This window comes from Micromys minutus (assembly GCF_963924665.1).
Source record: "Micromys minutus genome assembly, chromosome: 23".
NCBI classification, from domain to species: domain Eukaryota; kingdom Metazoa; phylum Chordata; class Mammalia; order Rodentia; family Muridae; genus Micromys; species Micromys minutus.
This window is the reverse complement of record NC_137958.1, coordinates 50,690,103-50,712,420: the sequence shown is the minus strand read 5'-3', so window position 1 is coordinate 50,712,420 and position 22,318 is coordinate 50,690,103. Positions and strand designations below refer to the sequence as shown.

Below are 22,318 nucleotides of genomic sequence, written 5' to 3'. Positions count from 1 at the left end.
TGATGAGAAAGGAGGCCAAGAGAGCATTTCTCAATACTCACCAGATCTGACACTTTGTTAATTTTCCTTCATAAGAATGACTCCCAGGGCTAGAGAGACATTTCAGCAGTTAAAAACTTTTTTCTTTTTTAAATTTCAAAGAACCTGAGTTTCAGACACCCACATTGGGCTGCTCATAATCACCATTAACTTCAGACCAAGGTGATCTGATGATCTCTTTTGTTCTTCATGGACACCTCTCTTATGCACATACACACCCCTACAAATAAAAATGAAAATAAATCTTTAAAAAATCCCTAGCTCTTTCACATACAAAGAAACCAAGACTTCAGTTAGCCCCACATTTTGTCTTGTGCCTTATCTCTTTCCCAAAGCAGGCATCTCAGGAATAGAGTTTCTCAGAATATTCAGGAGGAATAGAGTTAGATCCTAATGCATACATCCTACAGTTCAAATTCTGGTACTAGGAGAGCTTGAGAGATAACACTTTCATTCATTTATGAATCCATCCACTCTCTTAAAAATATTTGTTGAATGCTCAAAATATATCACATGATGAGAATAAAAAGATAAAGAAGGAAACAAACAATTATTATGTGATAGTTTGGGACTTGTAGTGGAAAGGCAAGCACTAATAGAAGAGTCATTATAGCAAAAGCAATTGTTAAATTTGTGAGAAGTGGGGAGAATAAGAATTTTATAGAAGGCTGTGCTTATGAGGATAGTGAAGAGTGGATCCAGAGGGATGGAGCCTGAGAAAACCCGGCTAAGAAAATCCCAGGCTCTTCCTTCTCCCTTTCCAGGCTTCAGCACAGTGATGGATGAGGGATAGGTCTGCAGTTTATTTCTCTTGGAAGTCACATTGCAAGATTCCATGACTACTGCTATTTAATAAAGAACACTGCATGTGTCCTGAGTAGATGGATGAGCAAATATTCTTGCCTGAAGAATCATATGCCCTTCCTGATATGCATGTATAGAAGGGGACGAGGCAGAAAACTGATGGGGTAACCACATCTGAATAAAGAGGAAGATGAAAAGACTTGGTTTTACTGTGTTCTGAGGGACACAGACCCTGACTATGGGTATTTGCTGCCCCCTGATGGATGTAAGAAAATAGTTTAGTCTTTGTCCTTTAAGGAAAAATTGGATTTAGGGCATTTGGAACTTTTTTTTTTCTTTTTTGAGGGGAGAGGAAGATTACAAATGGATTTTAAATTCTTTCCCCTTTATCTACCGCAGCTATGATTAGGTACCCCAATACAAGTTAGTATTTGAGGATAGAATTTGATTCTTAAGGAGGAGGATGTGAAATTCCAAACCAATTTTGTTTAAAAGATGCTACTTCTTTTGTCCATTTTACTTTTTATGTAAGGTAGGGTTGACTTTGTGGTAGCCTTGGCAATCTATTTTGTATTTTAGTGCCCTTTCTTCTGGTTGATCTATTTAAAATATAACTGTATCAGGGGTTCTTTTTCCAAAAGCATATATTATTTATTTGAAACCTGCTTAGTGCATCCACTTCTGCCATTACTACCAACAAATCATTCACCCACCTACCCACCCATCCATTCATCCATTCATGCATCCAATATATTAAATATGGATGACTATTGGGAATTTTCACTGTACCTTTCACCCTTTGTGGTGTTTTCTACCTACCAAGCTGGTATAATTTAAAAGTAAAGACTTTAAAAGTGCCTCAGGTACTTTTTGCAGCTAGGCATTCTGCAAGCACAGCAATTTTTTCATGTAAGACAGATAGTGAGCTCACAGAGTGTCAAACACTGTGGGTAGCCTCGAGTCTGTCTGATAAACAGACATGAATGAAGATCTGTCTCTGGGCAGCAGTGTGTTCTAGGTCTGTGCATATAGCTGGGTGGTATGTTTGGCCTGGGTGTACTCTGATGTGATCTCGCAGAGATTTTGTAAGATTTAAAAATAATGTCTGCCTCTTACTCCAGACTATTTTACATGAAGGCAGGAACCCTGTCATTTTTTCAGCAACTAATATTTTACCCCTGATATTTAGTAAGAGCTCAATAAATAAAAACTGAAAATATGATTTTGAACGTAGTATTTGTTCTATGGGAACTTTAGTAGATACAATTTGTCTGAGGCCAGATGACATTTTGTCTCATGTTTTCTGAGGATATGTGAATTGTTCAGATTATGTATGTTACATGCTTGTGTCTATGACGTTTTGAATGTGTTCCCCCCCTCCCCCCGCGTGATCTGTGGCAACTCTCCAGAAAAAAAACTTATTGAACACCCACTCCATGTCAGATGAGGGCAGGCTTAGGGGGAAAATGACTTCTGCCTGTTTTGGTGAATTTGGGGTCAAGTTCCTAAATGAAAGATTTAAGAGAGATTTAAACTGTTGATGTCAAGTTTCCCCCAGTGGAGGGGGCGGTGCTGAGACTGCACATAGACCGTCTCTCAAGAAGCTCCGCCCCCAGGACGTCATTTTTCTTTTTCTTTCCGGAACTTTTTCTTCCAGTCTGCGTTTCCTCCCGGACTCTTTTGGGAAACGAGTACTTCCTGAACTTTCCGGCAGCTAGGCACGGGCTTCCTGTCAGAGCGCATCCCGGGACTCGCCTGTGCCGGTGCAGGTCACTCGAGGCCTCGCCCGCTAGTTTCTCGGTCTCATGGCCGGTCTGACTCTATTCGTGGGCCATCTCCCGCCCTCTGCTCGCAGTGAGCAGCTGGAAGAGTTGTTCAGTCAGGTGGGTCCGGTGAAGCAGTGCTTCGTGGTGACAGAGAAAGGTAAGGAGTGGTGGAGAGGGCATGTGCCCCTGGGAGCTGGAACAGGTCTAATTTCAGGGAGCTATATATTTACGATCTGTTTGAAACAAGGTTCTTACTCTAGTCCAAACTGGCCTTGAATTTGAATACCGGTAGCCCTTATGCTTCTGCCTCTAGAATCCTCCGATTAATTACGTGAGCTAACCCAGCTAGTTCTTTGCTTTCTCCAAAAGTACGGGACCGAGAACTAAGATTCTTTTCTAAACTGACTCAGCTGTAAATTGGCCAATAAGGTTGATTTATGAAAGGCAAAGCACTCAATATTTCTATTGCGTTTCCCCCTTTATTACGCGTGTTCAGAAGTTCAAACGCAAGCCCATTAGCCTGGCGTAATGATAGTAATACCAGCATTTGGGAAGGCTGTGGTAGGAGGATTGCTGGGAATTTGAGGACAGCCCGATGTATTATAATAATAGCAAGTTCAGGACAGTTTGGATTATATATCGAGACTCTGTTTCAAACAAACAACCCAAAGTACCATTAAATATAATACCAGTATGGCTTATTAAGAGTCGGATGATTGCTAGGCCAGAAGGGTGTTTAGTTTAACAGGTCAACTTAATGTTCTCAACAATCTTATAGGTCAAAGAGCCTTAATCCCATTTTAACAATAAAGGAATATAAGCTTTAATGACATTAAATGGTTTGAAGTTGATATGGCAAGTGAGAGGACTCAATTTGATTAGCACATTAGCACATACCATGCATTCATCTATTTATTTGGTAAATATCTTGGATGCCAAGTATGTTTCAGAACATTGCGGGCTGCCCTTGGGTGACCCTAAATCACCAACTCAGAGATTCTGTTCACACATTCTTATGGTTTGAAAGACGAAACTATTGATTGATAATGCTGATAAATGCTAAGGAGAAAAGTAAAAAAGGGGAATGAGTGTGTGTAGATAGGGAAGCTAGGGAAGACGTGTTTGAGGAGAGTGAACTTAGAACTAGGAGAAAAAACAGTCTGAGTTCAGGAAGCAGCAACCTTGAGGATATTAAAGCACATATGTCCTTGTTGTATAAGATGAGAGCATGGTGGCCAGGGTGGTGAATGTAGGTATGGCAGGGTATTCGATCACAGTGTGAATCCCCAGATTGTGTTGTTTACTAGAAAATCCCATTTCTAGTTGTGTGGCTCAGCTTTAGCACACACCTTTAATCCCAAACAATAATGGTAAAGTTAGTTTGTAGAAGGAAGCACTCATGTTTGAAAGTAATGTCTAACTGAGAGACAGATAAAAATGACAAATCAGAGAAAGATTTGACAGACAAATAGAATATACCCAATTCTCACAAGAACAGGGAGGAAGGAGATCCCAGGACCCACCCCACTTGAAAGAATCGACTCCTGCCAGGCTGTTCACATACCTTTGCACAAACATAAGTAAATAAATGCTACAACACGAATGTTATGCCAGGAGTGGTGGTATCTGACTATAATCCCAGCACTTGGTAGGTGGAAGCAGGAGGATTAGGAAGTTGAAGCCAACTTGGGTTATATAAGACCCTGTCTCAAAAATCAAAGCAAGAAGAAAACATCAATGTCCCTTTTCCTGATGCTGTTGCTAAGTTTCTGAGAGGCAGAGTTTAGGTCCATTCAAGATTCTGCTTTACCCATAACCCACCATCATAGCCAAGGAAGGCATTGTTGCTGGAGGTGTAATGGACATTAATACTGCTTTACAAATAGTGCCAGAGACCACCCTCATTTACTATAGCCTCACATGTTCAATTGGAGAAGTTGCCAAAGCCTTAAGACAAGTGCCAAGCCCATCTTTGTGGAATATAAGTTTTGTGTACCCTTACCTTAAACCTGGTGTTGGTCTAAATGCTTACAGTCTCTCATACCCCTTTTAAGAAAAACTATGAACTTCCTATCCAGACAAGTGAGGTGTACTAGAAACAAGTGTACTACCATGGTAGAGGGAGGAGAAGTGGGGATGGAGGTGAGGTTGGGTGTTCTGTAACAGGATTGGCATTGGCACTTCTTATGATTGTGAGAATTCTAAATGTGTGTGGCAATTCTTTGTGGAGACAGTTATTGTATATGCCTTTATTTGGGCACTAAACTTCACAGTTGAGCAGCTTTGGTTTGTACTTATTGAGAAGAAGGAGGGTCTTATTTTATTTTTATTATTATTTTTTGAAAGATGAGTGATAGGTTTTTGTGAAAGCTCTAAGAGAAAAACCAATCTTCATTTGTTTTCTGGTGCCATGTGTGTCAGCCATGCATCCAGTTTATACAGATGACTATTCTGTGTTATATCACATGTCCTCTGGAGAAGATATAAGTGTTTTTGAAAGGGAAGCAGAGCATAAGAGTTGTTTCTTTTGCAGGTCATGGGCAGACATCTCCACTGGGGTGTGTATGCACAAGCATGCATGTGTATAAGAAATTTTTAGTATTAATCACCCTCTCCAAAAGAAAAGGGCACAGTGAATAATTATATATCCTTTTGGTCCTGTTATTATTTGTGGAATCTCATAAAAGGCTATGAGGCTGGCAAGGAGGAATTAACTTAGTTCTTTTAAAAACTAATTTCTTGGGCTGGAAAGATGACTCAGCAGTTAAGAACTCTTGACTGTTCTTCCAGAGGTCCCGAGTTCAATTCCCAGCAACCAGATGGTGGCTCACAACTATCTGTAGTGGGATCCAATGCCCTCTGAATGTCTGAAGACAGCTATAGTATACTCATATACATTAAATAAATAACTAAATCTTAAAATGATTTCTTAATTTTATGTGCATTGGTATTTTGCCGATGCACCATGTGTGTCTGGTGCTTTGATGCCCTACTGACCTCGGAGGCCAGAAGAGGTCATTGGATCCCCCAGGGACTAGAGTTATAGATGGTTGTGGGCCACCATTTAGGTACTGGGAATGGAACCCCAGTCCTGTGAAAGAGGAGTGATTACTCTTAACTACTGAGCTATCTCTCTAGCCCCCTTGGCTTAGTTCTTAACACTGTTTTGACATTTATTTATTTCTGTCTCAAATTATTCTTTGAAATGAAGGGATGGTCATACTTGTTTTACCTAGCTTAGAGTGTTCTGAAGCTAAAATGAGGCCAGGGATTTATACCTTCTTTGGAAATATTTAATTTGGAACATAAATGCCAAGGTGTTGATGGTATACCTAGAGGCTTCTAAACCAGGGTTTATTTATTTATTTATTGAATTTTTTTGGGGGGGGTTACTTATTGCTAATGTCCTCTAAGAGAAGACTGCATTATTATCATCTGGATTTCCAGACCTACCATATGTATTTTTCATACCCTTGATCTTTCATTGTTATAAGTTGAATTCTTTTGTGAAGGCCTAATTAATGTATATCATGGGTATTCCATTTTCTTAAGATTATCAGGGCTGAGCTTAAGAAGAGGTGATAACAGGGGGACATCAAATTGGAAGAAAGAGGAAGATGGGGAAGGAGCTTCTGATGGAGACGAGTATATCTGGGGTGACTGACAGGGTGTCCTGGTAGAACACATGCTGGTTTAATCTTTGACAACTTGGTTCAGTGCTCTTGACTTGGGACCCTCTGTCATTTCACTCCAGTTCCTTCTTTTGTGCCTTGTTCTAGGGAGTAAGACATGCCGAGGCTTTGGCTATGTGACTTTTTCTATGCTGGAAGATGTTCAGAAGGCCCTTAAAGAGATCACTACCTTTGAAGGTTGCAAGATCAATGTGACTGTTGCCAAGAAAAAACTGAAGAACAAGTCCAAGGAAACAAGGAAAAATAGTAAGTTTTTAGTGACTCTGCAAGGGTTAGGAAGACACCGAAAATCCCAGAAGATGAGAGAATAGGGAGAAAGTTTCTGGAACTTAAGTTCCCTGGGTTTTTTGTTATTGTTGTTGCCAAAACTCCTCTGGTAAGCTTTGATAGTCATTTGCTTGCATCTCTGTCTGTGAAATCTGGTTCCTGGGTATTGCATGCTTGACCTCATGACAAATGTTGTCTGTATTGGTACGTTTTTCACTTATGTCTGTCCTAGAAATAGGTTGCAGACTTATCCCATGTCTGTTACTTTTTAGAAAATTCAGAGTCCCCAAAGGAGCCAAAGCACAAAAGAGCCAAAGTGGCAGATAAGAAAGCCAGATTAATTATCCGGAACCTCAGCTTTAAGGTGAGTGGTGGAACTAAGTGTGTGTTCTGAAGGATGCTGGAACCAAGGCATGTTCATTGGTAGAACTCCACCAAGACTGGACAATATTTTTTTGGGAACTAAACTTTAGCCTGCTGAATTGGAAAAATGGACCTGTTTATTAAGGGCTTAGCGGGTAAAGGTTCTTGCTGTCAAGCCTTATGACCTGAGTTTGATTCCTGGGTCTCACATGGTGGAAGAATACGACCATTGCAAGTTGTCCTCTTATTTCCAGGCACATGAGCATGTGTTGTCCTCCCCCCACACCCCCATAAAATAAATAAATAAATATAATTTTTAAAAATGTACTAAATTCATGTAGTGTGAAGACTGATGCTTCCCTTTGGAAGAGGCTACTACTGAGAAAAGATTCTTTGTTTTTAGCCTCTATCTCCTTCCCTTTTTGAGTGAGATGGGGTCTCTTTGTAGTTCATGTACATCTCAAACTTTCTAGCAGAGGCTAGCCTTTTAACTTGACCCTCCTGACTATCTCCTGAGTGCTGAGATGACAGGTATGGAACATGTCTAGCTTTTTTTTCTTTTTGGCTTCTTAGATACAGAGTAAGTTGTCATCTGTTCACAGTTGTTTGCTCTTCTAATCATGAAAGTTTATCAGATGGGAATAAAATTATTCAGAACAATAATTACTGAATGAACTCAGTTGATGTTTCACATGTCTTAGCTGTGGTAATAGTTCTCATTTTCCTTTTTTCCTTTGGGCTTTAGTGTTCAGAAGATGACTTGAAAGCTGTATTTACTCACTATGGAACTGTTCTGGAAGTGAATATCCCCAGGAAGCCAGGTACTTTCACATCTCCATTTAATGAAGATAATTGGGTTTTATTTGTAGTTGTTATTGTTGTGTTTGTTTGTTTGTTTTCATTGTTGACTGTTCTGGAACTGACTCTGTAGACCAGGCTGGCCTCAAACTCAGAGATCTGACTGCTTCCTTCTCCCACGTGTTGGGATTAAAGGGGTGTGCCACCATAACCCTGCTTGATAAAGATAATTTAATGTGACTTTTTCCATATTATTGAACTGAAAATAAATTGTTCATTGTGGCCCTAGACAATATGATATTTGTCAATTGCCAGGTATAGTACTTGACAGTAGGGAAGCCCAAGTGCTGGCGTCATTCCCTTGGAGACATGTTTAGGGAGCTCAGACTTATATTTGTATTAGTTACCTCTGGGATTGCCTCATTGCTTTCCTAAAGCTGGTGTTGCAGGAGATGTTAACTGTTGCTTTAGGGCAGGGATCTCTTGGATGGCTGGCAGGCTGTGGCTTATCTTGTCAGCCTGAGTTACTGTAGTTTTCTGGTTCTGTGCTACCCATTGCTGCCTCTAACCTTTTTGTACATTTGTTCACAGATGGAAAGATGCGTGGTTTTGCTTTTATTCAGTTCAAAAACCTCCTTGAAGCAGGAAAAGCTCTCAAAGGTGCAAATATGAAAGAGATAAAAGGTAGATCTTCTGTACCCAAGCTATGACCTTATTATTTCTGGTGCTAGAGTGAATTAGCACAGTAACCACATTTTTGTTATGTTTGAAAGATGTTTCTGTGGCTTAGGATCTCATTGTTAAAATTCTAGCTCATGAAGCCCAGGGTAGCCTGGAGTTCCCTAAATAACCAAGAATGGCTTTGAATACCTGATCTTTCTGCCACTTTCTAGTGCTGGGATTACAAGTATTCACCACCACACTACAATTTTTGGCGAAATTTTCTAGTATTTAATCTTAGGCTAAACTTGCTCATGCTAGGAGCCCTTTTTTCGTTTGGTGTGTCTTTTGGAGTTCCTAATGACTATCCTGGACAAAGCTGCTAATAAGTGTATGCTAATGCCTACGTTCCTCTCTTTTGGTTGAGCCATTCTTCATCAATACCAATGTGTTATTAATCTACTCTTGGCAGTATCAGGTACTGGGCTAATGGGTCAGCTTAGTTCTTTCCTAACTTTTGACCAGGATTTCCGTTGTCCCAAAATGTCTGTTTTGCTTCGTGCTTTTTGAAGTATTTTTAAAATATTTATCTCTTTTAAAAAAAAGATACTTATTTTTATGTGTATTAGTGCTCTATCTGCATGTATACCTGCATGCCAGAAGAGGTCATCAGATCCCATTTTAGATGGTTGTGAGCCACCATGTGTTTGCTAGGAATTGAACTCAGGACCTCTGGAAGAACAGACAACACTCTTAACTGCTGAGCTATCTTGCTGGCCCCACATTTACAACTTTATCTCATATTATCTAAAGTGTGGTGGCTGTGTAAAAAAGCAGAATTTCTGTTGTTAAAAGGTTAAGGATTAGAGCTATTGGGAGCATTTTTAGTTTTGTTTTTGTTTTGTAACAGTATCTGGCAAGATGGCTCAGAATGATCTGGAACTCAAGGTCTTCTCGCCTCTCTTATCTTTAAGAACAAATAGTTGGGCTGGAGAGATGGTTCAGAGGTGGTTGAAGGTTAAGCTCACAGCCAAAAGAACCAGTAGTCTCAGAATTGGCATTTCTTTGTTTCTACCAATATGCCACTATCTTTGGCATACCCAAAGATTTGGGAATTGGGATATTAAAAGGAAGAGAGTCTCTCTGATTCCAATTCTCTGTTTGACAGGGAGGACTGTGGCTGTGGATTGGGCTGTGGCAAAGGACAAATACAAAGATGCCCAGCATGTTTCTGCCCCAGGTAAGATGTGTTGGCACTAGGTAGGAGGGTTAGGAGGGCAGAAAGAACTTTAGTGGGTGTTATCAAGAAAAACCTTTAATTGGGGCTAGCTTACAGTTTCAGAGGTTTAGTACGTTATTATTATGGCGAGAAGCATGGCAGTGTATAGGCAGGCATGGAGTTGAAGAAGTAGCTGAAGAGTCCGCCATTCTGATCTACAGGCAACAGGAAGAGAACTGGTTTGAGCTTTTGAGCCCTCAAAACCCACTCCCTAGTGACACACCTACTTCAAGAAAGCCATACCTACTCCAACAAGGCCCTTAGTGCCACTCCTGTGAGTTTATGGGGACCATTTTTATTCAAACCACCACACCTGTAAATTTTAAATCCTCATTAGATTATTTGAAAACCTAATATAATACAAAGCTACTTAATAGTTGTTATTCTGAATTGTCTAGGGAATATTGATAAAACATTTTGATATTCAGTATGGATACAGCAGTTTTTGTTTTTTGTTTTGTTTTTTTTTTTTTTAAACGCCTTTTGGTCTATAGTTAATTGAATCTGAGTACATAGAACTGTTAGGAATGGAAGTCTGACTGTATAGTGAGAGAAAAAAGGAAATCCTAAAAAAACCAAAGAAACTAGGTACTTGAGTTATTATTCCTCTTAAAATAACCTTGTTTTAGATAATAAATGAATTCCTTTCTTTTCCTTCCTCCATAGGTGGAAAGAAGAGCAGTGATTGTAAACCTAAGGAATCAGGTAAGAAGAACTGCAGGGTGGAAGAGCAAGTAGAAGATGATGTTGGTGAAGATGATGAAGATGATAATCATGATGATGAAGAAGAAAGTAGAGACTCAACAGTGGCTTCTCCTGTGAGCGTGCAGAAGAGGTAGGTGCACATTCTGAGACCTAGGGAAGACAGTGTTTCTCCTCTTGCCTTCACTGAGAACTTGGCACATGTAAGAAAGCTCAGCAGCTTATGTGTCAGCCCTGATAATGAGATCTGAATTGTGCTGTTGCAGAGCAGTCAAAAGAGCCGCTCCCGAGGAAAGCATCGAGGAAGACTCTTATGAGGGCAGTGACCTGGAGGAAGGGGGCAGCTCCGCCGATGAGGGGACAGTGGACAGTGAGAACAGTGCTGAAGAACAGGAGGATGAAGGTTTGCTGGGATCTTCCTAAACACATTCCAGCTTTGAATAAATTAACGAGAAATGGATACCAGCTCTGCCTGGGCCTCTTGCAAATAGTTTTTAATCAATTTTTTAACTACTAAAAAGAGAGCCATTATTTTCATTTTTTTCTAATGCTTTTCTTCCCATCCCTGTCCCTCTATCCTTTTCCCCTTCTTTTGAGTCAGGATTTCATGCATCCCACACTGACATTGACTGGGCGGTGTAGTGGACAATGACCTTGACCTTCTGATCCCCTTGGCTCTACCTTCTTGGTGACTTGCACCACCACCCCTAGTTTATGTGGTGCTGAGGATCAAACACAGGACCCTATGTATACAATGGAAGCACTCTACTAGCTGGCTATGTCCCTGCTTCTCTCTGCTCCCTTTTCTGAGTCAGGACTCAGATAGCCCAGGCTGGCCTCAACTCAGTACATAGTTGAGAATGTCCTTGAACTAGTTCCTGCTGCCTTCACTGATCTAACCCCAGAGCCATGATCACAGGTGTGCACTGCTCTATCTGCTTCATGTGGCTCTGGGGTTTGAACCCAGGCTGCATTCGAGTTGGGCAATCATTTGCCACCTGAGCCATATTCTGAGCCCTTTTGTTTTTGTTTATTATATGCCTTTTTTTAAAGATAAGTTTGAAATGATTGACAATTTAGAGCCTTCCTTAGGGAATTTAAAACCTAGCCTTAATATTGAGGGTGTTACCACTTCCAATTGTCTAAGTCAAATAACTGGATAAACAGGATATAATATACATTTACATACTAAATAGTTTTAAAAAACAAAGAAACTTTTGAGTTGATATATAGATAAGTTAGAAAACCTAAATAAACAATTCTGAGTTTTAGATGAGGTAAAGAACTATTAAATTCATCTTGGGCTTCCAGAACAAAGTCCTACAGACTTGTGGCTCAAGTAAGACAGATTTATTTTCTTATAGTTCTGGAGGTTATATGTCCCCAGACCAAGGTGCTCTGTTTCTGCCTTATGAATTTTAACATGCTCACTGTCTCCAAATAACTTTCACCCATGTGTGGAGTCAAGTAGAACAAAGCAAAGCAAAACAAGCACCCACCCCCACCAAAAAAAAACAAAAAACAAAAAACAAAACAAAACAAAAAAAAAAAAAACAAAAAACAAAAAAAAAACCTCCTCTGGTCTCTCTTCCTCCTCCTCTAGTAAGGAAACTAGTCCAGTTAGAGTAAGGTTCAACCCATATGACTCCATTTAACCCATAATTACCTCTCTGAGATCTCTCCAAATATAATGACACTAGGAGCTAAAGGCCTACTGTGTGAGTTTTGGAGAGGCACAGTTCAGTTCTTCACAAGGTCTTCTGGGAGCATTTGCAAAACTATGAGCCAGTCCATGTTGCTCCCTTTATTGAGGATAAGCAAGTCAGGTCATTATATAGTATGAAATGGCCAATAACTGACTCCCAGGGAGTTTGTCAGAGTGGGTGTTTTTATTCAGCTGTGTTGCTTGTGTCAGCCTGGTGTTTTGGTTTGGCCACAGAAGAGACAAAGGAAATCAGCTTTTTTGTTCCTGAGGATGCTGACTTTCACACTGAGGACACAATAACACCTACAACTTGGATTCATTTATCTCCTGTCATTTATTTATTTATTATTTACTTATTTATTTATTCATTCATTCATTCATTTAGAAACTGGAAACTTAGTGGGACTCAGATAAGAACTTAAATATAGTACAAAGTCGTTTAATGTAGAAACCAAAAGTTCTTCACTAGTCCAACAATTCTCCAAAGTTATCTGTTTTTCCCAGAAATTTGTATGTATACACACAATATAAGTGGTTTTCTTTTTCTTTTTTTTTTTTAAAGGGTCTCACAGTGAAGTCCATGCTGGACTTGAACTTGAGATCTTCATACCATGGTCTCTGACGTGCTAGGGTTCCAAGCATGAGCCACCACACCTACTGTAATGTTTTTTCCTCAAGCAGTGAGTTTCCTTTTATTCCAATCAGTAACTTCTTAAACCCTATTCCTAGAGACCATCAGTATTATGTTTCTTGTATTTATAAGTAGAAACACATGCTTATTCATGCAATTATAGTATAGTATGTGCGTGCACATGTGTGAATGTGGCCATAGCAATATATGGGAATATTTTCCTCCACACCTTTACCACATTGGTCTTTTATGTTTTGCCAATTTAAGTATAAAGTAGTATTTTTTTCTTGAACTGTGACCCTCCTCCTCCCTTTCTTGCTGCTGTGGATTGAACCTATGTCCTTGTTTATGCTAAATGCACATTCTAGCACTGAGATATATCTTCAGTCCCTCTGCTATGCTTTGCTTTAAATATTTTGAGTGTATGCATCATTTAATATATCTAGTCATTATATTTTTAGTCCATTTAAAATCTTTAAAAGTAATTTATATAAAATGTTTAAGAAGTTAGCCCTTTACCATATGACTTGCATTTGTCTTTTTGAGTTTTTGTTTTGTTTTTGCTTTGTTTTGTTTTGTTGTTTACATTAGATGTTTCAGTCTCAAAGAAAAAGAAGAGGAAGTTACCCTCCGATGTGACTGAAGGGAAAACTGTTTTTATCAGGTATGTCCTCCTTATGCAAAGCAGTCCTCTTCATAGGTCTCCTTCCTGACCTCGCTTTCCCTTACTCACCTGGTTCTCCTCCCCTCTCCTCTACCTTCTTTCCCTCCCTTCCTCTCTTCTCTCCATTCCTTAGCAGTACAGTTAGATGCTATGAGACTGGTTAGCACATCTGCTCTGGGGACACACCAGTGACAAATGTAAGAGCAAGAGCTTAAGGCAGGAGGTAAGTAGCAGGTGAGGCCTGTCCTTTTTAGAGTTTTTGTTTATGGGGTATCTTTTAAAACATTTTAAGTCTTAGCTGGCCTTCACCTTTACTTTAGGAGAAATACTGAGGCAATACCATTTGCCCCAGATAACTTCTCTCCTCATTCCTAACCTCTCTCTTTTTTTTTTTTTTTTTTTCCTCTTTGTTTTTATATTTTTTGGGAGAGGGTCTCCTGTATCTCAGATTATTTAGTAGTTAAAAATGACATTGAACTTTTGTCTCCTACCTCCAGCTACTGAATATCGTGATTACAGGTGTATCCTACCATGCCTAGTTTATATTGTGCTGGGAATAAAATTCAGGCCTTTGTAAATACTACATGCATAGATTAGTTTTTTGTCAGCTTGACATAAGCTAGTCATCTGGGAAGAGGGAACATCAGTTGAGAAATAGTCTCCATCAAACTGTCCCACAGACAAGTCTGTGGGGCATTTTCCTGATTAGCAATTGATGTGGGAGGGCCTAGCTTTTGGGGAGGTAAGCAGTCCTGGGTTGTATTAAGGAAGCAAACTGACAGAGCTAGAGAAATGGCTCAGTGGTTGAGGGTACTGACTGACCATCCAGAGGGCCCAGGTTTGATTCCTAGCACCCACAAAAAAGGATGCAACTGAAAGGATTGGTATTGGCTCAGGGTACCCCCAAACCAAATTCACAGCACAAAGGAGATTTATTTGCCCTAGAGAGACAGTGGGGCCGGGAACAAATGACAAAGACAGGAGATAGAGGTCAAGGTGAAAAGGGTAGGGAACAAGGGAGGGGGGAGGGGTATTTATCTCAGAATGTATCAGACTGCCTCTGATAAATTAGAGACATATGTGGCTCTCAGGGAAATGGTGGTTTACAAAGGAAACCCTGTGTTAGGATAAAGTGTTTAATTTTAATTGGGCATGTTAATTAGGTAAGCCAAAGGGTGCTTTTGATTGCTGGACTTCAATACTTTGTAGCTGGGCGTTGATAGTCAGCCTGGGTATTGAGGGAGATTGCCAAATAAAGAAATACAACTTGGTGATTAGCTTTAACATTTAATCTAAAGGTTTTTAGTACGGCAGAGGGAATGGAAGAGAAGGGCAAGGACTGCCCGAGCCCTGCTTGCACACTTGCGCTGGCCAGAGTCCCTTCATTTTCATTTTTTTGTTTCATTATTAGGTTGTTTGGTGTTGCAAAAGTGGGTGTTTTTCTCTCTGTCTGCTTCCTGCTGACATTGGTGCTTCATTGTTAGGGGACCCAAGGAAGCTGGGTTGTTGGTCCAGGTTGGGAAGAGCAAGCTCTTTTACTTGTTGTAACATAGGGAAATTTAATCTGTGAGACTGGCCCAGGATGTAGATTCCGAAAAAACAGCTAGAGCTTGGGTTGGAGTTGTTGGAGCATTCTGCAGTCGATTTGAAATTTGAAGGACAGATAGACTAGGGACAGAGGTAAAGTTAAGGAGTTTAGAAACAGTATCTGTGTTGGCATAGGTGGAGCTGACATCTGGTTTTAGGACTGGAGTGGGGGCTACATAATGCTGAAAGGAGGGGGCATTTTGAAGAGACAACTTTGCAACTGGAACAAGTTCACAGTGTCAGAAGGCGGAGTGTGAGGAGTGAGGGTTGCAGTAGCCCAGACATGGACCTAAGGAAGCTAGCTGCAGGACTTCCAGGAGGGATGTTGCAGAGACCCAGAAGGACCCAAGAGAGCTGTCAGACTTAGCAGGCAGCTCATGGAGGAGTTTGTGAGGAAAGGATCTCACTGTGACCCTGACATAGGCTTAAGAAAGCTGCAGTTCCTAAGGAAACTGGAGAGAAGATGTGGGGTTGTTAAGGAGTGTTGGAGGGCAATAATCCCTCCCTGACAGGCTGAACTGGATTGAGCTGTGCAGAGTGGCAGGGCTGTTATGGGAATGAGTGTAGCTGGGTGAACTGCAGATGGATGGGGAGAATGAGGACCTCCTCTGATGGGGTCTGTAGTAACCTTGGGCCTAAGGAGTGTAGCATTCTCACTGAGGTAGGCTCAGGCAATGTGGGATGTCACCATTGGAGGTTCGTGGGTCAAGGTTGAGACTGGGCATCCTCATGATTCTTGAGAGGCCAAGAACAGAGATCTCTGGAACAGAGGGGTCAGCACCCAGACTCTGTCACTAAGAGAGAGACCCCAGTGGGGTTGAGGAAGAGTCTGGGACCTGTGGATAGGATTTTTGGGGGGAGGGTGCTCCAGATTGTAGCAGTGCAATTACCAAAAGTGAAAAGAAAGCTTTGCCACTAACACCAAACTGTGTACTTATCAGAAGTGTAGGAATGTAGGAGGTTTAGGGGGAAACTCACCTCTTAGCCACTGTTGGATGGAGAAGGGGTGGGAGTGGGGGGGGGGTTCTATAGACCAAAATCTGAATTTTGGCCTCATACCTTCAACAGTAGTCTGTAACTCCAGTTTCAGAGTATCTGATACCCTTTTGGACCTCTACAGGCACTGCATCTACATGGTGCATACATGCAGGCAAAGCATTCATACACATAAAGGATGAATAAATAACCTAAAAGAAAGAAAGCAAACCTGTAACAACACTCCTCCATGGTCTCTGCTTCAGTTTCTGGCTTCAGGTTCCTGCCACAAGCTTCTGCCATTGCTTCCTTTAGTGACAGACTATAAGCTGTAAGATGAAGTAAACCCTTTCCCCTCCTGAGTTGCTTTTGGTCATGGTCTTTATAAATGCAAACTAAGACACTAGGCAAGCACTTTGCCAACTGAGATACACTCCTGGCTAGCATCTAACTTCTCTTTTAAAGTCATGTCCAGAATACAGAAAGACATGGACATGCCTTTGTTTCCAGGGATATATGGAGTGGAGTTAGGTCTTACTGCATTTTATAGGTCAAGTTAGTTTACTATATTGCAAGCAGGCTGCTGAGTGAGATGGCTTAGTAGGAAATGGCTTGACATCACTGACAACCTGAGTTTGATATTCAGAACTTGCATGCTAGAAGTAGAGAACTAGATTCCTTCCTACAAATTGTCCTGTAATTATCACATGTGTTTCATGGTGCATATGTACATATATACATACTAAAAAATTTAAAATATTCAAAAAAGGCTTTAGAGTGTCAGATTAGGAATATTCAATGAATAGTTCCTGCTTTTTCTCTTTTCTTTCTCCCCTTTCTCCCTTCCCCTGTTTGCCTAGTCATCTTTACCATTTTTCAGATTTCATATAAACTTTTTTTAAGCACAAGGTATTTCTGTAAAGCATATTACTTTAAGAGTACAGCTAAGCAAAGCTTTCGTGTGTGTGTGTGTGTGTGTGTGTGTGTGTGTGTGTGTGTGTGTGTGTGTGTATTCACATGACTGTCAGGCCATGCTATAGTGTATCTGTATTTTCAAGTATCTATAACACTTCTGTTTTGAATTTAATGTTTCTGCAGCTTATAGTCTTTTTCATTTTGTCTGAAAAAGTTTTAAATTCTCAAGTAGAGAATCTGATGTAGGAAGGTTGGGACAAAGGGACATACTGATAGAGCAGACTCTTGACCACTAGGGGCTGCTCTTGTGTGCTATTGCTATTTTGAACAAGGGAGAAGGGATATGAACAAGACAGACATCATTAGTTGATGTTTAATTCATGTACCTCAGATCAAAACTCAAGTTCTTACTTTGTCATTGAAATTTGTGTGGCCTGTTTTTCTTCCACAGAAATCTTTCATTTGACTCAGAAGAAGAAGCACTTGGGGAGGTCCTCCAGCAATTTGGTGATCTTAAGTATGTCCGAATTGTCTTACATCCGGACACAGAGCATTCTAAAGGTATTTTCCCTAAGCTGATCAGGCCCAAGATTAGGAAAGGGCATAAATTATGCCATTCTGGGTGCCCAAGGACATTCTAAGATTGTCTTTCATGACATGGAAGTCAGCAATTTAATGGCTTTGCCAGCCTTAATTTTGCCTCAGCCTTTAAATCTCTTTATTATTTACTTTAAGATAATAAATTGCATTTGTTGTTCTCCTTTGCATTTCAAATGTGATAGCATCTCACGGGTATTAATCATTCTATATTGTTCAAAATTAATAGGGAACTTTTTTTTCTTTGGTGCTTTTATTGGAGATAGAAACTGACAGAAACTTTGTTGTATGGCAACAGTCAGAAGCAAAACTATGTAGTAGAAGTGGTACATGAGATATTTTCCCCTCAGGCTATTGTAGGCATTAGTTCTAGCATACTATTATTAGAATGTGAATAGATATACATATATAGCATCAACTCATTAATAATCTTTTACCTCATGGACCGATGCCATTCTGTTTAAGCTTCCCATTACTTAGTGTTTCCATTATTGTGACCAAATAAATACCTGACATAAGAAAGCACAGTTTATTTTGCTTCAGTTTCAGAGGATTCAGTCTGTTTTGGTGGAGAGGACATGCAGAACAGCTCAACTCTTTTCATGGTAGACCAGGAAATAGAGAAAGGGCAAAGCTGATGGTATGCTCGCATTGTTTCTTTGCTCAGGTCCCTAGATCATACCCAAGGGGTATGGCTTCAGTCTCCTAGGTGATTCTCTGTCCAACAGGTTGACAATGATAGGTAAACCATTGTAAGCATTGAGATCATCATTTTTTCTGATTCTTTAGCAGTGCTATAAGCCCTTTCCTCAGAAAAATGCTGTGTCTAAGGGTTTGTGGGTTCTTAAGAGTTTATCAATAATTAAGAACTTCCATTCTAAACCTTATTTTTCAACTGATAAGAATTGATCAGATAAAATGTGATCGATTTTACTTTTACTCAGTTAAAATAATGTAAGGTAGTACTGAATAGCTCCCTGGATGTTAGGGACATTAAATCACTATGAGCTCAGGTTTATTTACTTGGAAAATGCCTAGAGTAATAAAATGTCTTCAGCTCTGATAGTTACACTTTTGGACCTTTTTTATTTCTGGTTTGTATTTCTGGAATGAGCAACTAGAATCAGAATACCCAGAATGCAGGCATGATACTATTTTACTTTTATCTCTTAATACTTCTACAGTATAACCTGCAATTGATTTGCTTTTTAACTGTATTGTCATTTGCTGGCTCCAATTTGTTGAAGTTTCCTGACACCTTTTCTATGTTTCTTGATAGTTTGTTTCTCTTGGCAAGCCATTGTACTGCCCAGTTACCCGTGATCCATGACCTTAGATGCTAAGACAGTGATTTTTTTTTGTACTTAGGACTTTCTCCTTTCTTTCTCTCCCCCTCTCTTTCTTCTTTTTTTCCTCTTCCTTCCTTCTTTTGGTTTTCTCTTTTTATTTTGAGACGGGGTCTCACAGTGTAGACCAGGCTGGCCTGAAACTCACAGAACACTGCTTGTCTCTACTTCCTGAGTGCTGGGATTAAAGGTGTCCACCACCACACCTGGTTTGGTTTTCTTGATATGAGATGACTATGCAAATCTGCCTGTTAGAAATCTTTACCTCCGAATCCTCTATTTCTTTCATTACACTTGTCCTTCAGTACCCATTTGGGGAACTTGTTCCAAGACCATGGCAAATACCAAAATTTGTGAGTATTCAAGTTCTTCATATAAAATGGCATAGTGTTTGCATATAACCTATGCACATTTCTCATACACTTTATTCTCTAGGTCACATATATGCATTTAGGAACAAAATAAAGCAACTTTTTCCTGGGTCGGTTTAGCCAAGTGTAAGCCTGATTTGAATTCTCCAGATCTCTTGTGTTTGTTGTCTGTCCTAATAAAGGACTTTGCCTCATACTTATTACATATACCTTTACTACTTCCAACAGACCCAGTATAGCAACAGAAGTACAACAGATGTTACCAGCCTATGTCTACCTGTTGCTTTCAACACTTATATTTGTTGTTTAAGATTGTTCTTCTTGTTTTCAACAAATGATTAGCATAGCATGTGGGAGAGCTCACGCACGGGCACACCACATACTATTTTGAATGAGGGGCCTGGAAAAATACACAACTTAATGTTAAAGCTATGCATTTAGCTTAGGATATAAAAACTGATTGGGAAATTCAAGGCACAGTTGGGTTTGTTACATGTTCTCTTTAAGGCAGTTAAGCTTATAAAGACGCCGAATTACACTGTAGGATAGATGGTTACATGCATAGTCCCAAATGATCTTAAGGCATATTATTAACTTGATGGCAAGGCCTGGAAAAAAATTCAGTCTCCTTGGGGTCAAGAGACACTTTCATTAAATGTGTCAACATACACACCCCCTAATAAACATAAGACAAGTGGTTACATTGTTTTTAGAGAGTGGAAAGTTCATACCTGTTTAGTATGGACCACGTTTTCCCCAGGTGTTTTTGTTTTTGTGTGGTTGACTCCACTGATAAAGCCCATGGGTTCTAAGAGTGAACTGTGTTTGTTCCTTCTTCATACTATCTCTGTTAGTGCTCTGTGCTGTAGTAGGTGGTCCAGATTCCTTAAGTACTTACTATTTTTGGAAGATGCTACCTGATTAGTGTGTGAATATCGGATGGGAAGTGTTGAGGACACAGATGTAGGAACAATTGGCCCTGTGTTGGGGATGTAGAGAAGATCTCTCTAGATGGTGACTCTTGAGTTAACCTACTCTATGTATGCTTTTAGATTAATCTGCCTCTATTCATATCAGTATAGGGCAGAAGATAACACCCTAGCTATGGGAGACGTAGTAGTGTTATTATATGAGAGAATTCTCTTTTTGAGTTTTGAGGTGTAAATATATTATGAAATATATCTTATAAAAATACTTTTTTGAAATTTACTGTGAGGTGAATTTGTGCAAAGTTGCTTTTAATCTATAGTAGAATTTTTTTTTTTGGATCATTTAGGCCTTTATTTAACCAGTGAAAAGATATGCTTTATAAAGATGTTAGGGCTGGAGAGATGGCTCAGCAATTAGGAACACTGAATGCTCTTGCAGAGGACCCGGCTTCAATTTCCAGCCCACACCTCAGCTCACAACTCTCTGAAACTCCAAGATCTGACAGTCTCACACAGACATACATATAACAAAACACAAATGAACATAGAATAAAAATCAATTTTTTTGTCTTTCTTTTTCAGAGCTGAGGACCGAACCTAGAGCCTTGAGCTTGCTAGGCAAGTGCTCTACCACTGAGCTAAATCCTCAACCCCTTTTTTGTTATTTTTGTCTTTTTTAAAAAAATAAATTATTAAAAATTTTTTAAAGTATTCTAGAGCATAAGCCAACAACTGAGCTGATGACTGTTTTCCTACAATAGTCATATAATAGAGGCCTCTTTTACCCCAAGAGGAATATCCACCATTACTTGATGTCTTGGGTATCTTAAGACTATGAAATATAATTAATTTCAGGGTTAAATATTTCTAGCTCATTATTTTATGTGGGTATCATTAAGGAGAGAGTTGAGACCAACTGCTAAGAAAGAATGTGTATGCTATGGTATCTGGCTGTGATCCTTCAGCACTTAACACAGTACCTGTTCTGTAGGTGCTCCTTCCCCTCCCATTCATGTCAGGCTCTGGATGCTTTCAGTGTTGTCTTTTGCTTACTGTGGGAGTGAGGGTGTATCTCACTAAATTTGTGTCTTTGTGCAGGTTGTGCATTTGCACAATTCATAACTCAGGAAGCAGCCCAGAAATGTCTTGCAGCAGCCTCTCCAGAGGCTGAGGTAAGGAAAGCATGTCCTTCCCCTATGCCTAAGACATAGCTTCTATAGGCAAGAGCTGACATTTGTCCCGGGTTTTATTATTTATTTTTAATAAAGTGAAGACCTGAGCAGTTAATATTTGCTAGGCACTGAGCTTTGCTTGTGTAGCTATAATCCATACTTTGAGATGATTGCAGTTGCCCATATTTCTTAAGTGAGGAAACAAGTTTGATCTTTCTAGTATTCATTGATTGTTGTCTGTGTATCAGCCTCTATTCTAGGCTAATGATATAAAGGCTGAAAGAAGGTATTAATGCTATCTGTGAAACTGGATGAGTGTCTGATAGAGAATTTTCTGTGCTTTTTAAACAAAGCATTCAGCTAGATGTTATCCTGTGTTGTCTTTGTCTCTTAAATATTCTTATACTAGCTTTAGAATACTAACCATGTTTACAGAACACCTTCCTCAGTTTAGGCCTACTTTAGTAAATTTCTTACTGCTGATTCTTTTAAGTACAAACAAACGTGACCTTTTGTACAATTATAAAAATTACTTTGAGTCTCAAGGGTCCACACGTAGCCAGCCAGGCAGATGCAACCTGTGGCCTGGCTTTCACAGCACAGTTAAAGTGCTGATTCCATTTTCTTGCTCTTCCTTATTATATGCTTACTTTCTGCTTGCTCTGTGTTTGAAGAGAAGGTTGTAATATGTTTTAGGGTGGTGGGCTTAAACTAGATGGCCGGCAGCTCAAGATCGACTTAGCCGTGACCCGTGATGAAGCAGCAAAACTTCAGACAAAGAAGGTGAAGAAGCCAACTGGAACCCGGAACCTCTATCTGGCCCGAGAAGGCTGTGAGTATCAGAAGAAGATAGGAACCAGGCATCTGAGTATCAAGCCCCATGGTCTGAGGGTGAACCAGCAGTTATGTTTCAAGATGTGTTTCAAATACAAAGTCCAAATTTCCTTCTTAACAGTGTTTTATTGCTGTTCCACTTCAGTAGATGTAGCTTTGTTAGGAACCTTCACCCATTTTACAGACTAATAAGTCGTGTTCTCTGCTGTTTGGTTGCCTCAG

The 22,318-nt window shown here is 39.9% G+C and overlaps 1 protein-coding gene across 1 annotated transcript in view; it reads left to right on the top strand.

Moving 5' to 3' along the window:
• Positions 1-2,599: 2,599 nt before the first annotated feature.
• The window catches only part of RBM28 (RNA binding motif protein 28), a 34,864-nt gene continuing 15,145 nt past the window's right edge, over positions 2,600-22,318 (top strand). Inside the window, exons 1-12 of the mRNA XM_080936072.1 lie at positions 2,600-2,766; positions 6,389-6,547; positions 6,841-6,932; positions 7,677-7,752; positions 8,321-8,413; positions 9,558-9,629; positions 10,335-10,503; positions 10,637-10,773; positions 13,298-13,370; positions 17,299-17,408; positions 21,189-21,262; positions 21,959-22,094. Coding sequence (XP_080792198.1) covers positions 2,649-2,766; positions 6,389-6,547; positions 6,841-6,932; positions 7,677-7,752; positions 8,321-8,413; positions 9,558-9,629; positions 10,335-10,503; positions 10,637-10,773; positions 13,298-13,370; positions 17,299-17,408; positions 21,189-21,262; positions 21,959-22,094 — 1,309 coding nt within the window. The 5' untranslated portion in view covers positions 2,600-2,648. The remainder of the gene's footprint in view (positions 2,767-6,388; positions 6,548-6,840; positions 6,933-7,676; positions 7,753-8,320; positions 8,414-9,557; positions 9,630-10,334; positions 10,504-10,636; positions 10,774-13,297; positions 13,371-17,298; positions 17,409-21,188; positions 21,263-21,958; positions 22,095-22,318) is intronic.